Raw genomic sequence first — 21,277 nt, 5'->3', positions numbered from 1 at the left:
CCCCATCCCATCTGCTTTCATGGTTTTGCACACCTCTCACCATGGCTCTTGGCTCCTTTGCACCTCTCTGCAAGAGGACCCAAGGGAGGCACCAGCTTGAGAGTTTCTGCTCAGGTGAGCAAGTGTATTGCAGCCTCACGTGACCCTCTCGTAACCCTGCAGCTGTGCCTGGTAGGGTTTTACATCCAACTTCTGATGGGGAAACTGAGCACAGAAAGCCCAAACTGCTCTCACATCCTGAAAGGCAGGATAAATCAGACCCTGTCCCCAGGTGGTGTGGCACTCTGCACCACATCCCTCCAGAGCTCCAGTCCAGTACTCACAGTCTGTGCTCCACCGCCACTGTCCAAAATGCTGTTTTTGGGGCCATAGGTGTGTTTTAGTCTTTTGAGGCCCAGTTTCTTCCCTCAAGGAAAGGGGTGGTGCTGGCAGAACCAGTCAGTAGGTGATGGTAGCGTCCCTATGCCCTGCCACCCTTGCTTTCTGTTTTCCCACCTACCCAGACACTAGAAAGGTGGATGGTAGCCACTGGAGCTGAGGCTATCCACAGCATGAAGCAGAATCTAGGGGTGACCTGCAGTTCTTTAATGAGGGATCTGGACCCAGCCCAGATCTGGGGATGGAGGGGACTGAGCAGCTGTGGGCAGTGGCCAAGTCTGGCCTGACCTGCGTTGTCTACAGGTGAGTGGAACGCCTAGCTAGCTTGGCCCAGCCCAGGAGTGGCATTCCTGTAGCAGTAATGCCAGGCCCTGGGCTGGTGGGGTGGTCAGCAGTTCCCTGGCATGGTGCTGGTGGTACATTTCATGGTTCTGGTTCCTGCGGGCTCTGGATCAAAGCTGAAGGTAGGTGAAGGGCTTCCAAGGGCCCCCTCCCCACCTTAGTAGGGAAACAGGTATTCCAGGTCTTCTAACCTCCGCATGTCCTCCAGCCCAAGAGACACAGTCCTCCGCTGGGGTTCCTTGCGCTGCACCGTGATCTGGATGGGGTTATTCTCGGGGAAACTGTTAAAGTCAGTAGCCACGGTTGCAAACTGAAATGAAACAAGAACATCCCTCAGAATTCCTTCCCTCTCACTCCTTAGTTTGTTAAATGGGATCTTAGCCTTACCATCAGAAACATTTCTCACAAAGGCAGGATTAAATCTGTGTCTGTGCTTGGGCCTCTCCTCCCGCCCCCCCTTTGTCCCTCTTTATCCCCCTGTGTTCCCTCCTTTGTCCCCCTTCAACCTCTTCCCTCTATTTCCTGCCCCGCTCACAACTGGTACTAAGTTGAAGAACCCATTAACCAATGACTTTGGAAGATGAACATTATACAGATGTTGATGAGTATGTTTGCATTCTTGTAGGCCCCACGTAATTCTCAAACCTCCCAAGAGAGGGCAGGGAAATAAAGTCAAAGGGGCCTTAGGGTGTTCCCAGCCCCTAGGTGTAACACTTCTCTCCCTCACCCATGGGGCCCCTCTTCTCCCAGGGCTCACTTTGTAGGGCTTGCACCACTTCCCCACCCCAGCTGTATTGACTGCGCGGACAGTGAGGCAGTAACACGTGTTGGGCTTCAGCTCCATCAGCTTCACAGTGGTCCCCAAGATCTTGTTGAAGATCCACGGGCGACTCTTTGCCTTGGGTGGCTCATTGTCATTTTTCCTGGTCACCTCCTGTAACAGGACCTGGTAGAAGCTGACTTGCTGCTTGCCCAAGGCATAGGTCCAGGAAATCTAGAAGAGAACCCCCAAGGCTTCCTTAGACCTGGCCTATCCTCCCCTTACCCATCCCCACTACCCCCATCACAGCATTTGCAACTCTCCTGGGGCAGCCCCACACATCAGTGTGCCTCCAGTCCCTATTTCTTATAAACTGTTAGTTAAGAGAGGCCTTAGAGATTTTGTCCACCAGATGGGGATAGGTTCAGAGAGGGCAAGTGGCTTGACCCAGGTCACACAGCAATTAAGTGATAGAGCCAAGATTCAAACAATAGCTCCAGGGCCCATATTACCCTACAACCAGAGTTGCCAAGCCTGGCCAAGGATCTCAAAGAGTTTTTTTAACACTCAGATTTCTGGCCCTGCTGTTTCCTGTCTGATCTCCCTTTTCCAGTTTCTCCTCCATCATGGCCTACAGTTCTTAAGCTTTGTTGCACATCAGAGTACCCTGGAGGACTTGTTAAAACAGATTGCTGGCCCCTAACCCCACAGTTTCTGATTGAGGTGTGAGAATTTAAATTTCTAACAATTTGCTAAATGACACTGATATTTGCTAAATGACACTGATTGGACCCACACTTTGAAAAACACTGCTCTAGGCCATCCAACAATGCTGCTTTTGGTTTATCTTCTAAAAATACTATTCAAATTACATCCAATGCCTATTACAAAGTGTTGGCAAAAGGCCATTCCCTGGTGTCTACTGAAAAATCTAGAACTAGGGCATTGGAAGACTTCAAGAACGTGACCCCAAACTTTCCCACTGTCTTCCCCTTCCTGTACTCCAGGACAGTGCTACTCAGCATGTGGTCATCAGTACCACCCCAGACCTTCTAAAGCCAGTAATCTCACTTTTAACAAGATGACCAGCTTGGCAGGCACATCAAAGTATGAGAAGCCTTGAACCCGGGATTTCCTCCCACACTTTCCCACCAGTGAACCTTTGTTAGTGTCACAAAATGCCTTCCAGCCCTCCCAGCTAGATATGTATATCCTACCATTGTGTCCCAGCTCAAATGTTCCCACAAGCCAAGCTTATCTCTGCACTTGGAAGTAATATTTCTTTCCCTCTGAATTCTTGGTGGCACTTGAGCTGGACTTTTCCTACATCACTGAGCCCTTTCCAGCTTTCACTGAGTTCTTCATGGACATGGCCTCTCTCCTAAACAATGAACATGAGCACACAGGTGGTAGGGCCCTTCATGCTCCCCACAGAGGTCAGCTCTGTGCCTGACAGGGAGCTACTGGTAAGCCTGTGCCGAATGTAGGGGGTGGGAAACGCACCACAGCCGTGGAATCACTGACGGTGTGTTCACAGATGAAGGGTGCCTCTGGCACATCCATGACCACAGAGGACTCGGAGGGCGTTGAAGAGGTGTCCGTGTCTGCTTCGGGGTTGTCGAGGTCCAGCAGGCCCCCAGGGGCCACTTGGGACTTAGATTGATGGGGGCAGAGGGCCATGTTCCCCTTTTCTGTTTTCTTGGCCAGTGATGAAAGGCTGAGTTTGTTCAGCTCACCCTCCAGCATCCCTGCAAAGAAGCTGCTGTTGGGCTGGGTTACAGCCAATTTGATGGGATTTAACAAGGTGGATGAGATGGGGGAGATGCTGGTGTCGTCGGAGCTGCAATCAGACTCTGCCAATGGCATAGGCTTCCTAGGATGGGAGGGAAAACAGGTGATGAAAGGCCATCCCAGCTCAAGCAGCCCCCAGAGGGCAAGCCTTGGGCCTGACTCAATGGGCCCTGATACTTCCAGAACTCTCAGAAGATCCTTATTACTCTGCTACAGTGCATCCAACCCACCAAGGCACTTAGTGAAAAATGCACATTTCTGGTCCCCAGCTGGAATAGGACTGGAGAGGCTACGAAAATATCTTTAATAAGATACTTAAGTGATTCTGCTTGGAGATATTCTAAGAACCACAATCTGAGAAACACTGCTAAAACCTTGTCCTCCAAATTGGGGGCAGACACCCTAAGGAGATGACTATAATGATCTACTGGGGGGTGGGAAAATATCTAACAGTATCTAAAAGAAAATACTTATTTACTATTCAATATGAAAACTAATTTACTTAGATTTTATAACTTTAAAAATATCAATCTGGGCCTCCCTGGTGGCGCAAGTGATTAAGTCTCAGCATTATGAAGCTATCAGCAGCCACTGCAACAGGAGTTCCATCCCCAACCAGGGAGCTAACCCACATGGCGCAGCAGACCTCTCCTGTCTCGCCTGCTGCTCCCCTCAGCAGTGTATTTCAGTCGTTCTGACTGTTCTGCTCCCCACTCTGTCTCTGGTGAATCATCTCACTCCCCTCACCTCTGGCCTGCACCCCAGCTCTTGTGTGCATAAATAAAATAAATAAAATAAAATGAATCTTTTCTAAAAAACCAAAAATATCAATCTACCACATGTAAAATTAACAGTAGGATAGATAAAAATATGATTGGGTGAATGTGCAAAACTTTTTTTTTTAAATGAACTTTTTAAAAAAAATTTGCATAAAAGAACTGGGGTATAGGCCAGAGGTGCAAGGGGGCGGGAGATAAGAGGATTCACCAGAGACAGTGGGGAGCAGAACAGGCAGATTTACTGAAATACATAGCCGGGGATCAAACTCAGGCTGTAGCAGTGATAGCGCTGAGAATTAACCCCTAGGGAGGCCCAGGAGCACTGGTATAGGGAGAGCATTCACAACTCCTTTGAGGACCAAGGTCACCCAGGAGTTGATGACAGAGTTGGAGGGAGAGTCAGCTCTCCTATGGGCCACACCTGCCAGTGCTGTGCACCTCCCACCTGCATCCTACCCCGTCTCCCAGAGTGCTCTAGCCAGGTCCAAAAACTGCCATATACCCTTGGATCCCTTACTGCAGGCCAGCCTCCAGCTTTATGAGTGCTTGATAGGCCAAATTTTTTCCTCTCTGAGTGCCAACACCACTGACCTCCAGAGAACTGCTGAATGGCACAAACCTCCTATGCTAGCGCTTAGTAGACATCTGGAATAAATGATGGTCCTTTGTAGATTGAAGTGTGAGTATTGATCTCATCCAGATGTCCTAATGAATATATATTTCAGATTTACTTATACAAAACAATGCTGAAGCGGACATAGAAGGCAGCTAGGCACTGGGCAATATGCAGGATTTAATATTCTTTCTGATCTCCACAACATCCCTGCTGGGTGGGTGTTTGCGCTTTTGCAAAGGAGGCACTGAGGGTCCCGGATCTTAATTAACATGTCTGCGACTAAGTATCTGAGTGGTAGAACTCAGATTTGAACTTGGGCTCCTGGCCTGAGACTTTCCCACTATACCATGAAGTTTCCTACAAGCAGTGTGATTTCAGCCATAACTGCTTACTTGCCCTTAGGGAAAGGACACCATATCCCTTTTATATAATCAGGACCAGCTACCTAGTTTGGGGGACCTCTTCAAAAAATTTAGGAATTCCAAGTCTGTAACAGCAAAGCATTAAACAGAGCAGAGTTTAGTGCAGGCTTGTGTCTGACTGAACAGGTTACACACCCATGAAACTGTTGTGCAGATAATTCCTTTGGTCCATAACCTATACCACCACCCCGTCACTGGCTAACTCACCTTCCTAGGAGGTTTAGCTCAAATATGACCTCCTCCAAGAAGCCTCCCTTAACTACACTCTGGCTATACTTCTGGCTTCTCGAGGTGTCCTGTCACAGACTGTGCTGTATTATTCTTAGTCTCACTGCCCCTATACACACTCACCCCAGACTGTGAGCTCCTTGAAGGCAGGTACTATGCTTTCCAGTTTTGCATTCTCAGAACTTAATACTGAGCCAGATATCTTGTAGGTGCTCAAAGAGTTTTATGCAGTGATATAAAGGAAACCCAGAATCACTGAGGAAGAACACTAAAACCACAATCCTAAGGCAGACAGACTATTGAGAGGACATAATTAGGCAGGCAAATGCACCAAAAGGGAGGATTGGGGGACAGGGGCCTTGGGGGGAGTGGCCTGGGTAGGGTGTCTGTGTGGTGGTATGTGGGGTAGTGAGGACTGTTGTTAGACAAAGCAGGGTTAGAATCACAGTTGACAAACCTCTGACTAATCCTGGAAGGCTTCCTGGAGCAGGAGGACTACCTGCTCCAAGAACTAACTTGGGTGGGAAATCCATAGTACAACCTGCTCTTTTCTGAGAGTCCAGGGACCAGGCTGTAATAGGTCAAGGAAGCACCACCTCTTCAAGTCCCTCTGCCCACTCCCAGCTGCGGCCTGAGAAAGGAGGAAAGGACCAGACTTGTGTCTTACGGGAGATTGATGGAATCTTCCTCCATGAAGTTAACCAAACTGCCCCTTGCGGAAAGTGGGAGTCCTTTGGTAGTGACAGTCCTGTTCATAGACTTGGGGTTTAGAAAGGGCTTCGGCATTTGCTCGAGTGCATTCAAAATGTGGAGATTTTCTTTTTTCAGCATGGTCTCCTCCCCATCTCCCACTTTAAAAAATGCTTCTGATGTCATCAGGCTTGTTTAGGACCACAACCGTCACCCTGCAGGACAACCAAGCTGACAGAACGAAAGAGAAAACTGGGCGCAGCTGACCCACCCTTAGTTTGGGTAGGATGGGGATGCCATCAGCTGACTTCATAATCATGCCAGAGTGTAACAATTAGGGGCCAGCCTCCCCCCTTGATCTGAGGCTGCAGCTGCCCAGGGATAGTGTGAGGAGCCGGGCGGAGCTCAGGAACAGACTACATCACCCGTAGGCCCTTCTGGGTCTGGGATTACAGCAGCCCTGCCCTTCTCCGAAGGTCTCAGGACCCTTACCACCTGTGCCTGTGGGAGCTGCTCTGGGGAGAAGGATGGTGAGAGAAAGGTACCTGTGCGTGGAGGCAGGCTGGCAGGGCTAGAATGGGTCTCTGGGAGTGTGATTCTTTGTCTGTAAATGCTGAGGCCCTATACTCAGAAATCCTAGGCGGCAATCCCGTATGTGCAGCGTGTAGGCAGAGAGCACCCAGATAGCTCAAGGAGCTCACAGCTCACATTGATACAGATTTTACAGCTAGAATAGAAAAGTGCCACATCCTTACCCCAGGTGTCTTCATATGTGAGGTGGCAATGGTGGGTCCTGCAGAGGAAAACAAAGATGGGCCATACATGATTTCTGTTCTCAAGGAAGCCACTTTACAGCAGCAAAACATACAACTTCCCGGGACAGCAGGGCGGACTGGGCAGGGGCCTTTTAGGACAGCAGAGCTCTGCACTGAGGTGTGGATTTATCCACTGTAAGGCCTGCTCTGCATTTACTGCGTGTGCCACTTGGCAATTGACTTCACCCACTGAGCCTCAGTTTCCCCATCTGCAAAATGAGAATATAAATAGCACCTAGCCGATTGGGCTGTGAAGAGAAAACCCTGCAAAATAGTTTCATTTCTTCCAAAGGATGAGGCAAAAAGCAAAGAACATCAAGAGATACCAAATCATATTGCCTGAGTTCTTGAAACTTTTGTTGAAAATGCAGAGAAGTGGCTGGCCTCTCTGTGCTCTGCTGCTTCTTACGCCTCTCGGATAATGGGTCATTTTCTGGATTATTTCACTGTTTTTCTCTAACGGGAGGTACCCCAATTGTTGGGATAGTCCGTGGTTGTCCAACTTTCTGGCCAGCGTTTAGAACGGCAGCCGGGAGGCTCAAAGGGGCGCGAGCGCGCGACTTCGGGGACAGGGTGGGGGTGACTACGGGCGCGGGGTGCCACGGGGTGCCACGGGGTTCTGGTCCCGGGGCCCGCTGGGGTCTCGGCCCAGCCCGCGGGCTAACGCGCGCCCCGCAGATGGCGCTGCAGGCCAGGCCCGGCGCCCGGCAGCCGGAAGGGGCGGCGCGGCCGGGGCGAGCGGGAGGGCGGCCGGGCCTGGGCGCAGGCGGCTGGGGTGCGCGCCCACCGCGCCGCCGCCGCCTCTCGCAGCCGGAAAGGGGCGCTGGGGGGCGTCAGACGAGGGCCCCGCGGATGCCCACCCGACGGGCGGCCCGGGACCGCCGAGAACATGGGCGTGCTCAGGGCCGGGCTGTGCCCCGGCCTCACCCAGGACATGGTCCAGCTTCTGAGCAGCGGCGGGATCAAGACAGGTGACCGCGCGCGCGCCGCACAGCTGGGCACCCGCGGGCGCGGCCTCCACCGCGCAGGCACAGCCGGGAGCGGGCAGTCCCCTCTCTCGGCCGCTCGCGGCGCCCCAGCTCCCCCCGAGGAGCCGGAAGGAGCAGTGGGGAGAACCAAGCCCCTTGAAGGGCGGAGCCCCTATGTGGACCCCGCACCTGCCAGGTGCTGCGGCGGTTGTTTCACAAAAGCCTCCTGAGACTACCTCTCCCAGTAGAATTGTTACCCCACTTTACAGCTCAGGCTAAGCGCGGGAAGTCCCCCGCCTCCCTTCCGGCCAAAGACACGTGTTTTGTTTGCAGTGGTGGACCTGGTTTCTGCAAACCTGGAGGAGGTAGCCCAGAAATGTGGTCTGTCCTACAAGGTGAGCTGGCCGTCTCCACAGTCCGCACCCCGGTGGCTGGAAATGTCAGTCCCCGAGACCAGGGTAGCAAAGGGTTCCCAGAGATTGCCAAGGGGGGCGGGGCTTACGAGACTCTGGGGTGCCCCCTCCCTTGACGGGTATGGCAGAGCGCTCGGGACTGCTTTGGGTTCAAGTGCGCTTGCCTGACCCTGAATTGCCGCCACCCCTTCGCAGGCTCTGGTGGCCCTGAGGCGGGTGCTGCTGGCTCAGTTCTCAGCTTTCCCCTTCAATGGCGCCGATCTCTATGAGGAACTCAAGATTTCCACGGCCATCCTGTCCACCGGCATTGGAAGGTTAGTGTGTGGACTTGGGGAGGGGGTCGGTCAGGAGGAAGAGGCTGCCTCCAGCTCTGCTGCTGGCGCTTGCATCTGAAGAGAGCAGGGTTTCCAGACAGCAGTAAGGGCAGCACGGAGACAGGGTTTCTCAGCCTTGCTCCTGACATTTCCAGATATGTGTGTATTTATGAGTGGGAGGGGTGGGGGGAGAGCTGTGACTGTCCTGTGCCTCCTAGGATGTTTGGCAACATCCAGGGCCTCTATATTCTCAAGATGCTAGGAGCACCTCTCCTACCTTGTTATGGCAACCAAAAATGACTCCAGACATTACCTAATGGCCCCTTGGGGGCAAAACCACTGTCCTTTTATTTAAGATGTCAGTTTCTAATAATTCAGCAGATCAGACCAACTCTTCTCTGGCCCAAACTCCCACTTCACTTAAGCATAGGGCAAGAGAGAACATGGCGGTGTTCTCTGCCATGTAGGCATTTTCTGAGTGCCTACTATGTGCCTGCCATTCATTCTAGGACATATAATCTCATAGGTGACCCTAGGAGTAGTGATTATTAATCCCACATGAGTTTGCCCAAGAAGAGCAAGTGGTAGAAGTGGGGACTGAGGGCTGGGGTGCTGGATCCAGAACTTGGTTCATTACTGGTACTCTGCAGCAGGATGGAGCCAGAGAGCCTCTTAAAGGAATAGTGACATTTTGCCACATTGTTTGGAGAGGGAAAGAGTTGAAAGACAAGGCAGTTTCTTGCAGAGGGAGTCTGACCTCTTACCTGGACTGTCTGTGTAGAATTTGAGGAAGAACTCTGCCACCACAATGGTCTTTCCATTGGTTTGGGCCTTGCTGTTTCCATACCACATTCTCTTGGCAAGATCATGCAGTCATCAAGCACTGGCTGAGTGCCTACTGGGTGCTTAGTGTGAGGTTTGTCCAACAGTCCTCACTAAGTGCCTACTAGATCACAGATGTGTGCAGATGATGACATGTGTACAAGTAAGGCAAGGCTTCTGGGGTCCACTGAACAGAGATAAGAGCAGGTGAACACAGAGAGGAGTGAGCAGGAGTGGAGGCAGCACAAGGAGAGAATGATTAACAGCAAGGAGATTTGGCCTTTGGGCCTTGGGAGCTTATAAAACCCAAATAGGAAGAGGAAGCATTTAAGGAGCAGTCAAGTTATAAACTGGCAGCATTGCAGCTACAGTGGGTGACTGCAGGGGAGATCAGAGTGGTTCTGGAAAGCTCTGTGAAGGATGCTGGCCTTGGGCATCTAGGAAAGGCCGGGCTTTCTGAGAGTGCTTTCCAAGAACCAGGTACCATGCCTGTACCTCATTTCATATATTCTTTTTTTTTAATTTTACATGTTTTTGGGTTTTTTTTAAGATTTTATTTATTTATACAAGCACTGGGTACAGTCAGAAGCGCGGGAGGGTGAGAGATTTCACCAGAGCCAGAGCGGGGAACAGAACAAGGCAGACCGACGAAGTACACTGCTGAGGGGAGCAGCGGGTGGCAGGAGAGGTCTGTGAACCATGTTGTACCCTCGCCTGGTGGCCGGGGATTGAACCGGTGCTGCAGAGGCTGCGGGCAGATTTGCAACCCAGCACTCAACCACTGTGCCACCAGGGAGGCTCTCATTTCATATATTCTTCACAATCACCATGAGGTGATGAGATTTCCTCATGAGGAAACAGTGACTCAGGTTAAATGACTTGCTCAAGATCACGTACGTGACAGCCCAGGCATTGAAGTCATGTCCGTTCCTCTCCTGAGTTGAGAACTTAGCTCTTGCCTGCCTCGAGGAAGGCCGTATTGACTGAAAGTAGAGCTTTAGGCGGGGGGACTGGGGGACAGGCAGGGCTGAGGCCAGGGAAGGCTGTTGCAGTGCTGGTGGTGTGTGAGGGCCTATGTCCTGTATAAGTGCAGTGACACTGGAGCTGTGTTAAAGATATGCGACTTACCTTCCTACCAGGTGGGATATAGATGTGAAGCATTGGGTAGTTCACTGGGTTTCTAGTCTTCCTCACAGTGTTCTGTGCACAGTTAGTGGGTGTAAGTTTGGAAGACAGGGAGATTCTGTAGTTAGAGGTTTAGGAAATGCTTGGGTAGCTCCAAACAAGCAGACTTCTTTTTTGTAGGCCTTCTTAGGGCCTTCAGTACCAAAGTGCAGTATAAATCTTTCTGAGGACAAGAGAGCATGTAGTGCGTGCCTTGGAAGAAGCTGTATGGGTGGGGTGGGGTGGGGAAAATAGGTGGTTCTTTATCTCTGTATCCCCTCTTTTAGAATGAAGCCTTCAGGCAATATGAGGCCTTCAGGTAATGTTTGAATGAACAAAAGCCAGTGCAGAGGGAAAGGGAGGATGATAAATCCCAGAAATCACTTGTATTCAAAACAAGTGGTAAAATCCAAGTGCACATCTGCTCTACAAGGCAGGTAGAAGTCTCTCTCCATGTTGACCTGCTGAGTTAGAGGTGATAGGTAAGCCCCTCTAGGAGAGATGGTATGAAAACACAGGTGAGCAAAGTCAGCTGGGAGGTAGATTTGGGAATTTCTTATGCAGAGTGATCCTCATGTCCAAGAACATGGTTGACTCTTCACTGGAGAGTCAAGATCAATGATTTAGTCCATGATATTCATTGGAATCATCGGAAAGTTTAAGAAATATTTGTGCTTGGGCCCCACTTTTAGAAATTGTAATTGGTATCAGTCAATGTTTCCCAAACTTGCTTGCATGTTAGAATCACCTGGGGGACTTTTTTTTTTTTTTTAAAGATTTGTTTATTTATTTATACAAGCACTGGATACAGTCAGAAGCGCAGGAGGGTGAGAGAATTCACCAGAGCCAGAGGGGAGAGCAGAGCAGGCAGACTGACGAAGTACACTGCTGAGGGGAGCAGCGGGCGGCAGGAGAGGTCTGCATGCCATGTAGGACCCTCGCCCGGCAGCTGGGGATCAAACCGGCACTGCAGAGGCTGCGGGCAGCTTCACAAGCCAGCGCTCAACCACTGCGCCACCAGGGAGGCCCACCTGGGGGACTTTTTAAGCATTCCGAAGCTCAAGTCCCCCACTCCCAACCAATTAAATCGCATTCTCTGGAGGGAGAATGTGGGAGGAAGGAAGAGGGTGGGACACAGGCAGCAGTATTTTTTGAGACTCCCAAGTATTTCCAATATGCAGAGAAAATTGGGCACTGCTGATATAGGTCTCTGTTTTTAAATTCCTCTGGTGGTTTTAAAATGCAGACAGGGTTGAGAATCACTAGTCTAGCCTAATGGTTTTTCAAACTTGAGCAGGGGCCAAATCACCCAGGGGCTTCATTGAAACTCAGATACCATCTCTACCACCAGGGTTTCTGATTCCTCAGGTCTGGGGCAGGGCCAGAAAATTTGCATTTCTAACCATTTCCCAGGTGATGCTGATGCTGCTGGTCTGGTGACCATGTCAGAAGAACACTGCTGTATTGGGGTGAGGGGAGGGGGTATCTCTGACCCCAGTGGGAGGAATAGGATCCAGGAGTAGCAGAAACTGGGTGCTTATTCACCAGGGTGAACACAGTTATCCCAAGAAGCCACAGGACTGCAGTGGTAACAGCATTTTGACTGACGGGGACCTGTGGTCATAATCCTGGAATAATGAAATTGAAAGAAATGAAGTGCTTACTGAGGTGCTACTTAGCATACAGAGGGGGGATGTGTAGTCTTGAAGGACCATGTGAGAGGACTGGTGCCTGTGACAGTGATTAAGGGTTAGGACAGGAGTGCTGTGGTCAGGACACAGGCAGTGGTATAGGCTACAGTGTAGGAGGAGAAGCTTCAATCCACACATTGGGCAGGGCATGGAGAGTAGACAGTAGGCAATCACCTGTTTCAGGGCCTAACTGGTCATGACTTAAATTCATACCAAGCCTTCTACAGGCAGAGTGTTGACAATACAGAAACTAACACACAGTATCGCTCATTTCTCTGGGAACATTTATTGTGAGCCTCCTATGTGTCAGGCACTCTGCCAGTGCTGGGATTATAATAGTGTTGGCCCAGTGCTTGACTCAGGGCACACAGAGCCAAATGGGGGAAAATAGACCAAAACAAGCATATAGAAAATAATTACAAACTCCTAAAATGAGTAAGTGAGTTCAGCAGGGTTGCAGGATGTAAGATCAACACATAAAAATCACTTGCATTTCTATATACTCACAATGAGCATGAGAGAATGGAAATTATAAATATAATACCATTTGCAAAGTGGTAAGTGAAATCCCTAGGCATAAATAGAACAAGGCAAGTATAGGATCTGTATGCCAAATATTTAAAATTTCACCTAAATCATGTCTGTGTTCATGACTCAACATAGTAAGAGATGTCACTCTTCCCCAAATTGATCTATAGGTTTAATGCTGTTCCTACCCAAATCCCCGTCCAGGCAGTTTAAAAAATGGGCAGGCTTATTCTAATAACTATTTGGGCTTAGAATAACTAAAATATTTTTTTAAAGATCAAGTTATGCATATAAGAGAGCTTCATAGTACTGACACTTAACCCCTTGCGCCACCAGGGAGGCCCTCCTAAAACAATTTTGTAAAGGGAGGATAAGGTTGGAGGAATTGCTGTACTAAATGTTAAGGCTTGCTGTATAGCTGCAGTAGTCAAGACAAGCATGTTATTGATGAAGACACAGATCAATGGAGTAGAATAGAGAACCCAGAAATACTGAATAGACCCTCACAAATATGTCAAATTGATTTTTGACAAATGTGCGAAAGCAGTTTAGCAGAGAAGGGATAGAGCTTTTTTGAACATTTGTTGTGATGAGGAACGGGATCCAGGAGTGGTGGAGCTATTGGACAGGACAGATAATACGTCTAAGCCTAAAATCCATACATCATACAAAATTGAAAATATTTCATGGACTTTCATGTAAAGTGTAAAACTATCAAGATTTTAGAACAAAACAGTAGACAATCTTTGGGACGTAGGGGAAGGCAAAAGATACTAGACTTGACACTGAAAGTATAATCATAAAAAATGCTTCATAAAATTTTTAATAAAAAAATTTAAAACCTTTAGCTTTTTTTTTAAAAAAAATAATAAAACCAAGTCATAGAGTGGAGAAAATATTTTCGAGCCATACATTAAAACAATGAACTTGCATCTGGAATTCATAAAACTCAACAGTAAAGCAAGAATCCAATTAGAAAATGGGCAAAAAATTCAAAAGACATTTCACCAGAGAGGACATACAGGGGGCAGATAATCACATGAAAAGATGTTCAATATGCTTATTAGGAAAATGCAAATTAAAACCACAAGAAGATATTACTACATACCTACCAGAATGGCTAAAATAAAAATGGCTATTATCACCAAATGCTGGTAAAGTACTTACACATTGCTAGTGAGAAAGTAACGTGACATAGTCACTAGGAGAAATAGTATTGTAGTTTAGTATACCGGTATATAGTAGTATAGTATGTAGTGTATGGTATACTAGTATACTGGTAGTATAGTATACTGGTTAATAGTGGCTGGTTCATACAATCCAGTAATTGTATTCTTAGACATTTATTCCAGAGAAATGCTTATTCCTACAAAAAAACTGTATACCAGTGTTCATAGCAGCTTTATTCAAAAATCACCCCAAACTGGAAACAACCAAAATATCCTTCCTAGTGAATGGGTAAGCAAGCTGTGGTACATCCTTACCGTGGAATACTACTCAGCAATACAAAGGAAGGAATTATCGATACACACAACTTGTTGATGGACCTTAAAGGAATGATGCTGAGTGATGAAAGACAGTCACGAAGGTCATCTACAATATGATTCTGTGTAACATACTTGAAATAGTGATCATGGGCTGAAGACTAGAATGGGGGTTGCCAGAGATTAGGAATGGATGGGGGAGGGGTGTGGCTATAAAAGGATAGTGATGGAAATGTTCTGTATTTTGGTTGTGGCGGTTACGTAAGCCTGCACGTGTGATAAAATGATAGAGCTACACAGATACACACAGAAGTAATCCACTTCTGTGGATTGTACTGTAGTATAATCATCTCATAGTGCAAGATGTTTCCATCAGAGAAAACTCAGGTACGGGGGACCTCCCTGTATGCTTTTTTTTTTTTTTTTTTTTTTTGCAATTCCTGTGACTATAATTATTTCAAAGATAAAGAAAAAATTCAAATTATGAGAAATGCTATCAAGAAAACCCACAAGTGGCTGAGATGGAGAATGGAAGTGTGTCAAAATCCTCTAGAGAGAGGATCTTAAAACTGAGAGTGAGTGGAGGAGGGACAGAGGACATTTAGCCATCCCCTCTTTCCAGAAAGTTCTACCAGCAGAAGCCTCCTGGCCAGAGATGTTGGGAATGTTCTGGGAAGAAGCAGTGCTTGGAAGGAATATCTTGCTTTTCTTCTTGGGTCCTTCTCCTCTCCCATCCAATCCCCTGGGTTTTCTCTTCTCTTCTGCCATCAGCTTGGACAAGCTGCTCGATGCCGGTCTTTATACTGGAGAAGTGACGGAAATTGTAGGAGGCCCAGGAAGTGGCAAAACCCAGGTACCTGTGTGACCAGCAGCCAGGAGGAATGGGGAGGTGGGTGCATAGCCCTGGATTCCTTGGGGGGAGCTTCAGCCAGTGTACTTGTGGGCTCAGGGCATAAGGAGAAAAGATGGGTGAAGAGGAGCAGGGCTTGCACTTGACCCATTCATGTCCCTGGGACCTGGGCAGGATTTGGTGGGGAGCTCCCATTCTGGGCTCTCTTTGAGGGCTCAAGGTTACCCATTGCCCTGCTTCTACTCAGGTTTGTCTTTGTGTGGCTGCAAATGTGGCTTACAGCCTACAGCAGAATGTCTTGTACATTGATTCTAATGGAGGGCTGACAGCCTGCCGCCTCCTCCAATTACTCCAGGCCCGAACTCCAGATGAGGGGGAGCAGGTAAGAGGCAGCTGGGTTTCTTTGGGGGTCTGACACAGGAAGACTCCATTATCTCTTACACTGTAAGAAATCTGGTCATTTGGACGAATAGACATTGAAACTTGCACAGCAAGTTCTGTGTTCTTCCAACCACCCCTAGTGTGACATCATAAAAGCACAGTGATTCTTCCAGGAAACCCTCCCAGCTCCTTGCATACCCTGATTCAGGGCTGATAAACACCCAGGGCATTTGTGTTTCTGCCCCATTTCTTGCCCAAGGCAGACATCACTAATCAGCCCTATCACTCTTTCCCACTGTGTTCTTTTCCCACTTGACTTTATAGCTCAGCCACTCCTGTGAGAACTGGCCCATTAGACAAAGCCCATTTGCCATCCTAGACCTGAGTCTTTGTATCTAAGTGCCTCTGCATTCTCAGTCTTAATAACCCTCTTCAAGGTGCTTGACCATATTATCCTGCTTCTTCCCACCCCTTCAGGCAGGTGCTCTCCAGAGGATCCAGGTGGTACGTGCATTTGACATCTTCCAGATGTTTGATGTGCTGCAGGACCTCCGAGGTGCTGTGGCCCAGCAGGTGAGCCTGCTGCTCTGCTCATTCCTGCTTTGCCAGCAAGTAAGGTGCTATCAGTATGTGGGCAGGTGTCCTACTACAGTCCGTTTGGAAATGCAGATATGCAATCTAGTGACTCCAGCTGTGCTGGCTACTCCCAGGATGGAATTACTGAGTGCTTAATTCATACACCTCATTGTTTACATGCCCCATTTCCCCACTAAACAGTAAGCCCCATCTGCACAAGGATCATGTCATAATCATCCTGCATTTACCCATTGCATTGGTTAGTATTATTTCCAACTGCAAGTAAGAGACTGTCTGATGGACCCTCTATCTCAAGGACATTTAATTATCTCACATGAGCCTGGAGGTTGCCAGACCTACAATATTGTGACTCTAGGTTGGTGTGTCTAATTCTCTTGCTCTTTTCCCTCATGATTGCAAAATGGGCACTAAAGCTTGGCATCTGTCTGCACACATCCACATTCACGGCAGTGCAAGACAAATGCCTCTTTCCTGTGCTTCTTCCCTTTCATCAGGAAAAAAAAATTCTCCAGAAACCACTAGTCGACTCTTCTCTTCCCCTTATATGTACTTGGCTAAAACTGCAATATGTGTGTATCTTAGACCAGGGGTTGGGTCTGCCCTGCTTGAAGCCGGGAGATTTCTGTGCAATACCTGAGCACACTCAGTGTCTTGTTAACAAGGAAGATCGGTTTGGAATGGCATTTGGGTTGCTACCCTGGTACATCTGCTACATGCAGGATTCAGTGCACTGATTTTTGGCCTATTCAATTTGGAAGACACCCTAGAAAGAATAGTTTAACTCATCTTAAGCTTTTCCTCCTCACCCCAAAGCATGACATGGTCCCACAGGCATACTCAGGATTGTGTATAGAGTAAATCATTTTTGCAAACTTTAGAATATAATAGTTGAACCACTACTTGCCCTAGGAGTCATCACTGTATATGACCCACTTTTGTGTTGAGACATGAGATCACAAAGGCCAAATCTGAGCTGTTTATTCAGCATTATCTATCTGGCGGGCCACCAGATGGTTTATTTTCTATTATTACATAGAAACTTTACCACAAACTTAGTGACTTCAACCCACACATATTTCTTACCTCACCGTGCCTGTGGGTCAGGAGTCTGGGCACAGCTTAGCTGGTTCCTCTGCTCAGGGTCTCATTAGACCATGTCAAGTTGTCAGCTGGGCTGTGTTCTCATCAGGAGCTTCAGTTGGCACATAATTTGCTGGCAAGTTCACTCAGAATTCTTAGCAGAGTTCATTTCCAAGGGACTTCAGTTTCTTGTTGGCAGTTGGGCAAAGGCCACCTTAGCTCCTAGAGGCTGCCCACTGTTCTTTGCCATATGGCCCAACCCATTGGCTATTCATGGCCTGGCCACTTGCTTCTTAAAGGCAGCAAAGGAGTAAGAGGCTGCAACACGCAGCCTCATGGAACATAATGCAGTCATAGGAGTGACACCCTAGTACCTCTGTCATATAATGTCGCTTAATCCAGAGCGTGACATTCCAACACTTCTGACATTTTATTAAAAGTCAGAAGCGCATCACAGTACTCATCCCCAGTCAGGGGGAGTGTTTAACTACCTGAGGGTGGGGGTAAGGGGTCCACCTTAGGGTAGCTCTGTAGTGACAAGCAGAGAAGGACTTGCTGTCCCATTTTGCCAGAGATTTCACCCTGCTCTCCTAGAGATGGTAAGGAACGGCTAAGCCGATTAGCTTCTCTCTTTTCTGCCATCCTCCCTTAGACAAGCTGATGACTGGCCAAGAGTTAGTAACTGGAAGACGTGCAAAAGACAGAGCAAATGGTGCTGAATCTCTAAGAGGGCCTATGTGAAAAGGGAAATAAGCACTGTGGAAACAATCAGCAAATGATTTGGATATGAGGAATAAGGGAGGAGAGAGAAAAGCATGAAGGATTGATGAAGTCCAGAGAAATTAGGAAGACACTGATGCTGTGTACAGACAACAAATTTTGACTTAAACACGTAGCATCAGAGTTCCTCTTAGGGAAATAACTGATCCTGTTTGGGGCCATTTCAGCTATGGAAGGTGAAGGCCTAGAGACATGATCTAAAAGGAGACAGTGAAGGAAAGAAGTTAAACTCTTCAGCAAAGGAAGTCAGGGATTTCAGAAGTTAGCAGAGGAGGGAATCAGGAAAGGAGAAGAAAGGCTTAATAGGATCTGGGCAGGCGGGCTGTAAGGAGGAAGATGGCCACTGAGAAAGTCCCTGACTGAGCAGGGGTTTCTCAAATTTAATTGTTTCAGGGTATCTGTGATATCTTGTGATTTACACTGTCTGTCCACCCAAGTCTTCAGTAAACTGTTGTTGCAGTTTAGAAATGGGAATGGGGTAAAAAAAGATATTGCGTAAATTTTGTGATGCTGGGCAATGCTGGGGCCTGGGGAGGTTATTTCTACCAGTTTCTATAATGGTGTTCCCTAGAGGCCAACTGGTTCACCTCACCTGCTTCCTCCCAATCCCCCAGATAAGCGGTTCTTCAGGGACTGTGAAGGTGGTGGTCGTGGACTCAGTCACTGCAGTGGTCTCCCCACTTCTGGGAGGTCAGCATAGGGAAGGTGAGTGGTGGTCTATCAGAGCCCAGGGTCAGGGGGATGTGATCGCGCCTCCCAGCTCTGGAATCCAGTTCCAGCCAGCCTAGTCCCTACTGCCCTGCTGCCCTCCACTCTGTTTCTCCTCCTTCAGGTTTGGCTTTGATGATGCAGCTGGCCCGAGAGCTGAAGACCCTAGCCCGGGACCTCAACGTAGCAGTGGTGGTGAGGAAGTGGGCTTGGCTAGCATGCTTGCTCAAGGGGAGACATGAATCTAATTGCTAGAATCTCTGTATTTCTCTTAAACAGTAGTCTCTGTACCCCCAAAGTGGTCCTCTAGGAAGGGCTCATAGCCCAACTTCCCAGTGTCATTTAGACACCTATGGAGGGATCAGGCCATAAGCAGCCAAGGGATAAGGGGCTGTCTTATGTTTCTTTTTATATTCCTTAGGTCCAGTTTATTGAGTTAATATTCACGTGGATTAGTTTTCTCCTTGGTTGAGGTTTGACTACCATATACCATCCTATCTAGTCTTGTCACCTCATCATAATCAAGATCTAGAATATTTTTTATCACCCCAGAAATGTCCCTCAGCCCCAGACAACCACTGATCTGGTCTCAGTAGTTTTACCTTTTTCAGAGATTCATAGAGAGGGATCTTTATGCTTTTAAAGTAACTTTTTCTGCTTATGATGTAATTTTTTAAATCTGCATGCTCTCATAGGAAGGGTAAAAAAATAGTTAAATATATGATTCAAATTTGTAAGATTTATTTTTATTTATTTATGCATACAAGAGCTGTGGTTTAGGCCAGAGGTTCGGGGGGGTAAGGTGGGGTGAGAGGACTCATCACAGACAGAGTGGGCAGCAGAACAGGCCAATCTACTGAAATACACTGCTGAGGGGAGTAGCGGGCGAGAGAGGAGAGGTCTGCTACTCCATATGGGTAGCTCCCTGGCCGGGGATCAAACTTGTGCTGCAGTAGCTGCTGATAGCTTCATAGTGCTGACACTTAACCCCTTGCGCTACCAGAGAGGCCCACATATTAATATTTTTTATATCTCCATAAACTTTTTTTTCCTGCATATATATATATATATACAAACTTTTAACCAACTTTCTACCTAAACTCTAACCTCATTAAAAAAAGTATCTCATTCCATTTTCCATGTCTTAAATAGATTCTTTGAAAATGCTGTTTTTAACAGTTACATATTATTTTAGTTAATGCCCGTGTTGCATGGGTCGGCAAACTTTTTCTGTAAAGGATCACATAGTAAATATTGAGGCTTTATGACCATGTGTTCTCTGTTGCAACTACTCAGCCCTGCATGAGAGCTGCTGTAGATAACACCTTAGCAGATGGACATAGCTGTCTTCCAGTTCAACCTGATTTACAAAAACAGTTTGGGGACCAAATTTCCTGTGGACGATAGTTTACCAAGCCCTGTTACACCGTAACAATCTGAACATTTCTTGACTTGGAGCTTCTAAGTCATTACTGGCTTCCTCTCTTATAAAGAAAACTACAGTAAATGTCCTTATACCTCAACCTTTGAACATCTCATATTCCCTCAAACTAAAAATATGACAACTGAGTCAGTGATACCTCTATTTCTAAGTGTTTAGATATGACATTGCCAAATTTCCGAGAAGGTTATACTAATTTTGTGGCTCCTTAGGGCAGTAGAAGAGGGCTGATTTTCCTATTCTGCTCTTTTACTGGGTCACAGGGTCTCTGTGATCACCTCTGTGTGCCAGACTGGCTCGGGCAGTCAGAGTTCAGTGATGCGCAAGCCATATCCCTGTCGTGGCGCCAGGTTGGGGAATATCATTGAGAGGATATTGTGGCTCGGGTTGCTTCCCCATGACTAGCCTGGCAGACCAGAGTTAACTGACTAGACCTGAACCCCTTTTCCAAAACTCCCCACCCCCACTGCCACAAAGGGCATGGAGAGGTCTCAGAGTGGCTGCCTGCTGGATTAGAGGTATAAGACGCAAACCCACTGTTGTCTTTCCTTCAGGAAAGTGTAGCCAGCACTGCTGATTCCCAGACACATGCCCCATCGCTGCCTGGTTGGAGTTCAGCGTGAGCCCTCTTTGTTCTATGGGGACAGGTGGCACAAGTCAGGAACCCAGGGTTCTGGTGCCAGACCTGCTGTTGAGAAGTTAATGAGCTTTGGGGGAGTCACTTCTCTGCACTGAGCCTCAGTTTCTCATCTGTTAAATGAAGTAGTAGGAAGTGCTGCTAGTGCAGTCCCCAATACTAGCATTGTGGATTTGTAAGCCTCATTCTTTCTGCACAGGTAACCAACCATATGACCCGAGACAGGGACAGTGGGAAGCTCAAACCTGCTCTCGGACGCTCCTGGAGCTTTGTGCCTAGCACCCGGATTCTCCTGGATGTCGGTGAAGGGGCAGGAACCTCAGGCAGCCAGCGCATGGCGCGTCTGACCAAATCTCCCCGTCTGGTGAGCAGCCCCAGGGGAAAGCCAGGAATCAGCCTTCGGGGGTTGGTCTCTGTGCCCAAGATGTCTTCTAGAGGAACTCTCAGATGCTGAGACCCTGCAACCAAGGAGGCTACCTACTTGGGTTGCTTAACTCAAAAACTTACCCTTCCCTCCTGTCTCTTGCAGCCAACAGGTTTCCAGGAGACGGTAGACATTGGGACTTGGGGGGCTCCAGAGCGGAGTCCAACATTATAG

The 21,277-nt window shown here is 48.0% G+C and overlaps 2 protein-coding genes across 3 annotated transcripts; one reads left to right on the top strand and one right to left on the bottom strand.

The window, feature by feature from the left end:
- Positions 1-877: 877 nt before the first annotated feature.
- FNDC8 (fibronectin type III domain containing 8) lies at positions 878-6,192 on the bottom strand (the record flags this gene model as incomplete). Its single annotated transcript, XM_084237690.1, has 4 exons — positions 878-1,030; positions 1,478-1,714; positions 2,984-3,353; positions 5,984-6,192. The coding sequence occupies 4 exons, from the start codon at positions 6,190-6,192 to the stop codon at positions 878-880; spliced, it is 969 nt and encodes a 322-aa protein (XP_084093816.1).
- A 1,518-nt stretch (positions 6,193-7,710) lies between these two features.
- On the top strand, positions 7,711-21,277 carry RAD51D (RAD51 paralog D; the record flags this gene model as incomplete). 2 transcript variants are annotated; one of them, XM_084236672.1, is made up of 10 exons in its annotated part: positions 7,711-7,792; positions 8,123-8,184; positions 8,398-8,516; positions 14,977-15,058; positions 15,303-15,437; positions 15,914-16,009; positions 18,508-18,598; positions 18,726-18,796; positions 20,879-21,043; positions 21,209-21,277. In XM_084236672.1, the coding sequence occupies 10 exons, from the start codon at positions 7,711-7,713 to the stop codon at positions 21,275-21,277; spliced, it is 972 nt and encodes a 323-aa protein (XP_084092798.1). The 2 variants fall into 2 exon arrangements, with proteins under 2 accessions (XP_084092798.1, XP_084092797.1); XM_084236671.1 differs by lacking the exon at positions 21,209-21,277 and having other exon boundaries at positions 20,879-21,133.

Source organism: Talpa europaea (assembly GCF_964194135.1).
Source record: "Talpa europaea genome assembly, chromosome: 7".
Lineage (NCBI taxonomy): Eukaryota > Metazoa > Chordata > Mammalia > Eulipotyphla > Talpidae > Talpa > Talpa europaea.
Note: the sequence above shows the minus strand (reverse complement) of the source record. Positions and strands in the feature narration are given on the sequence as shown.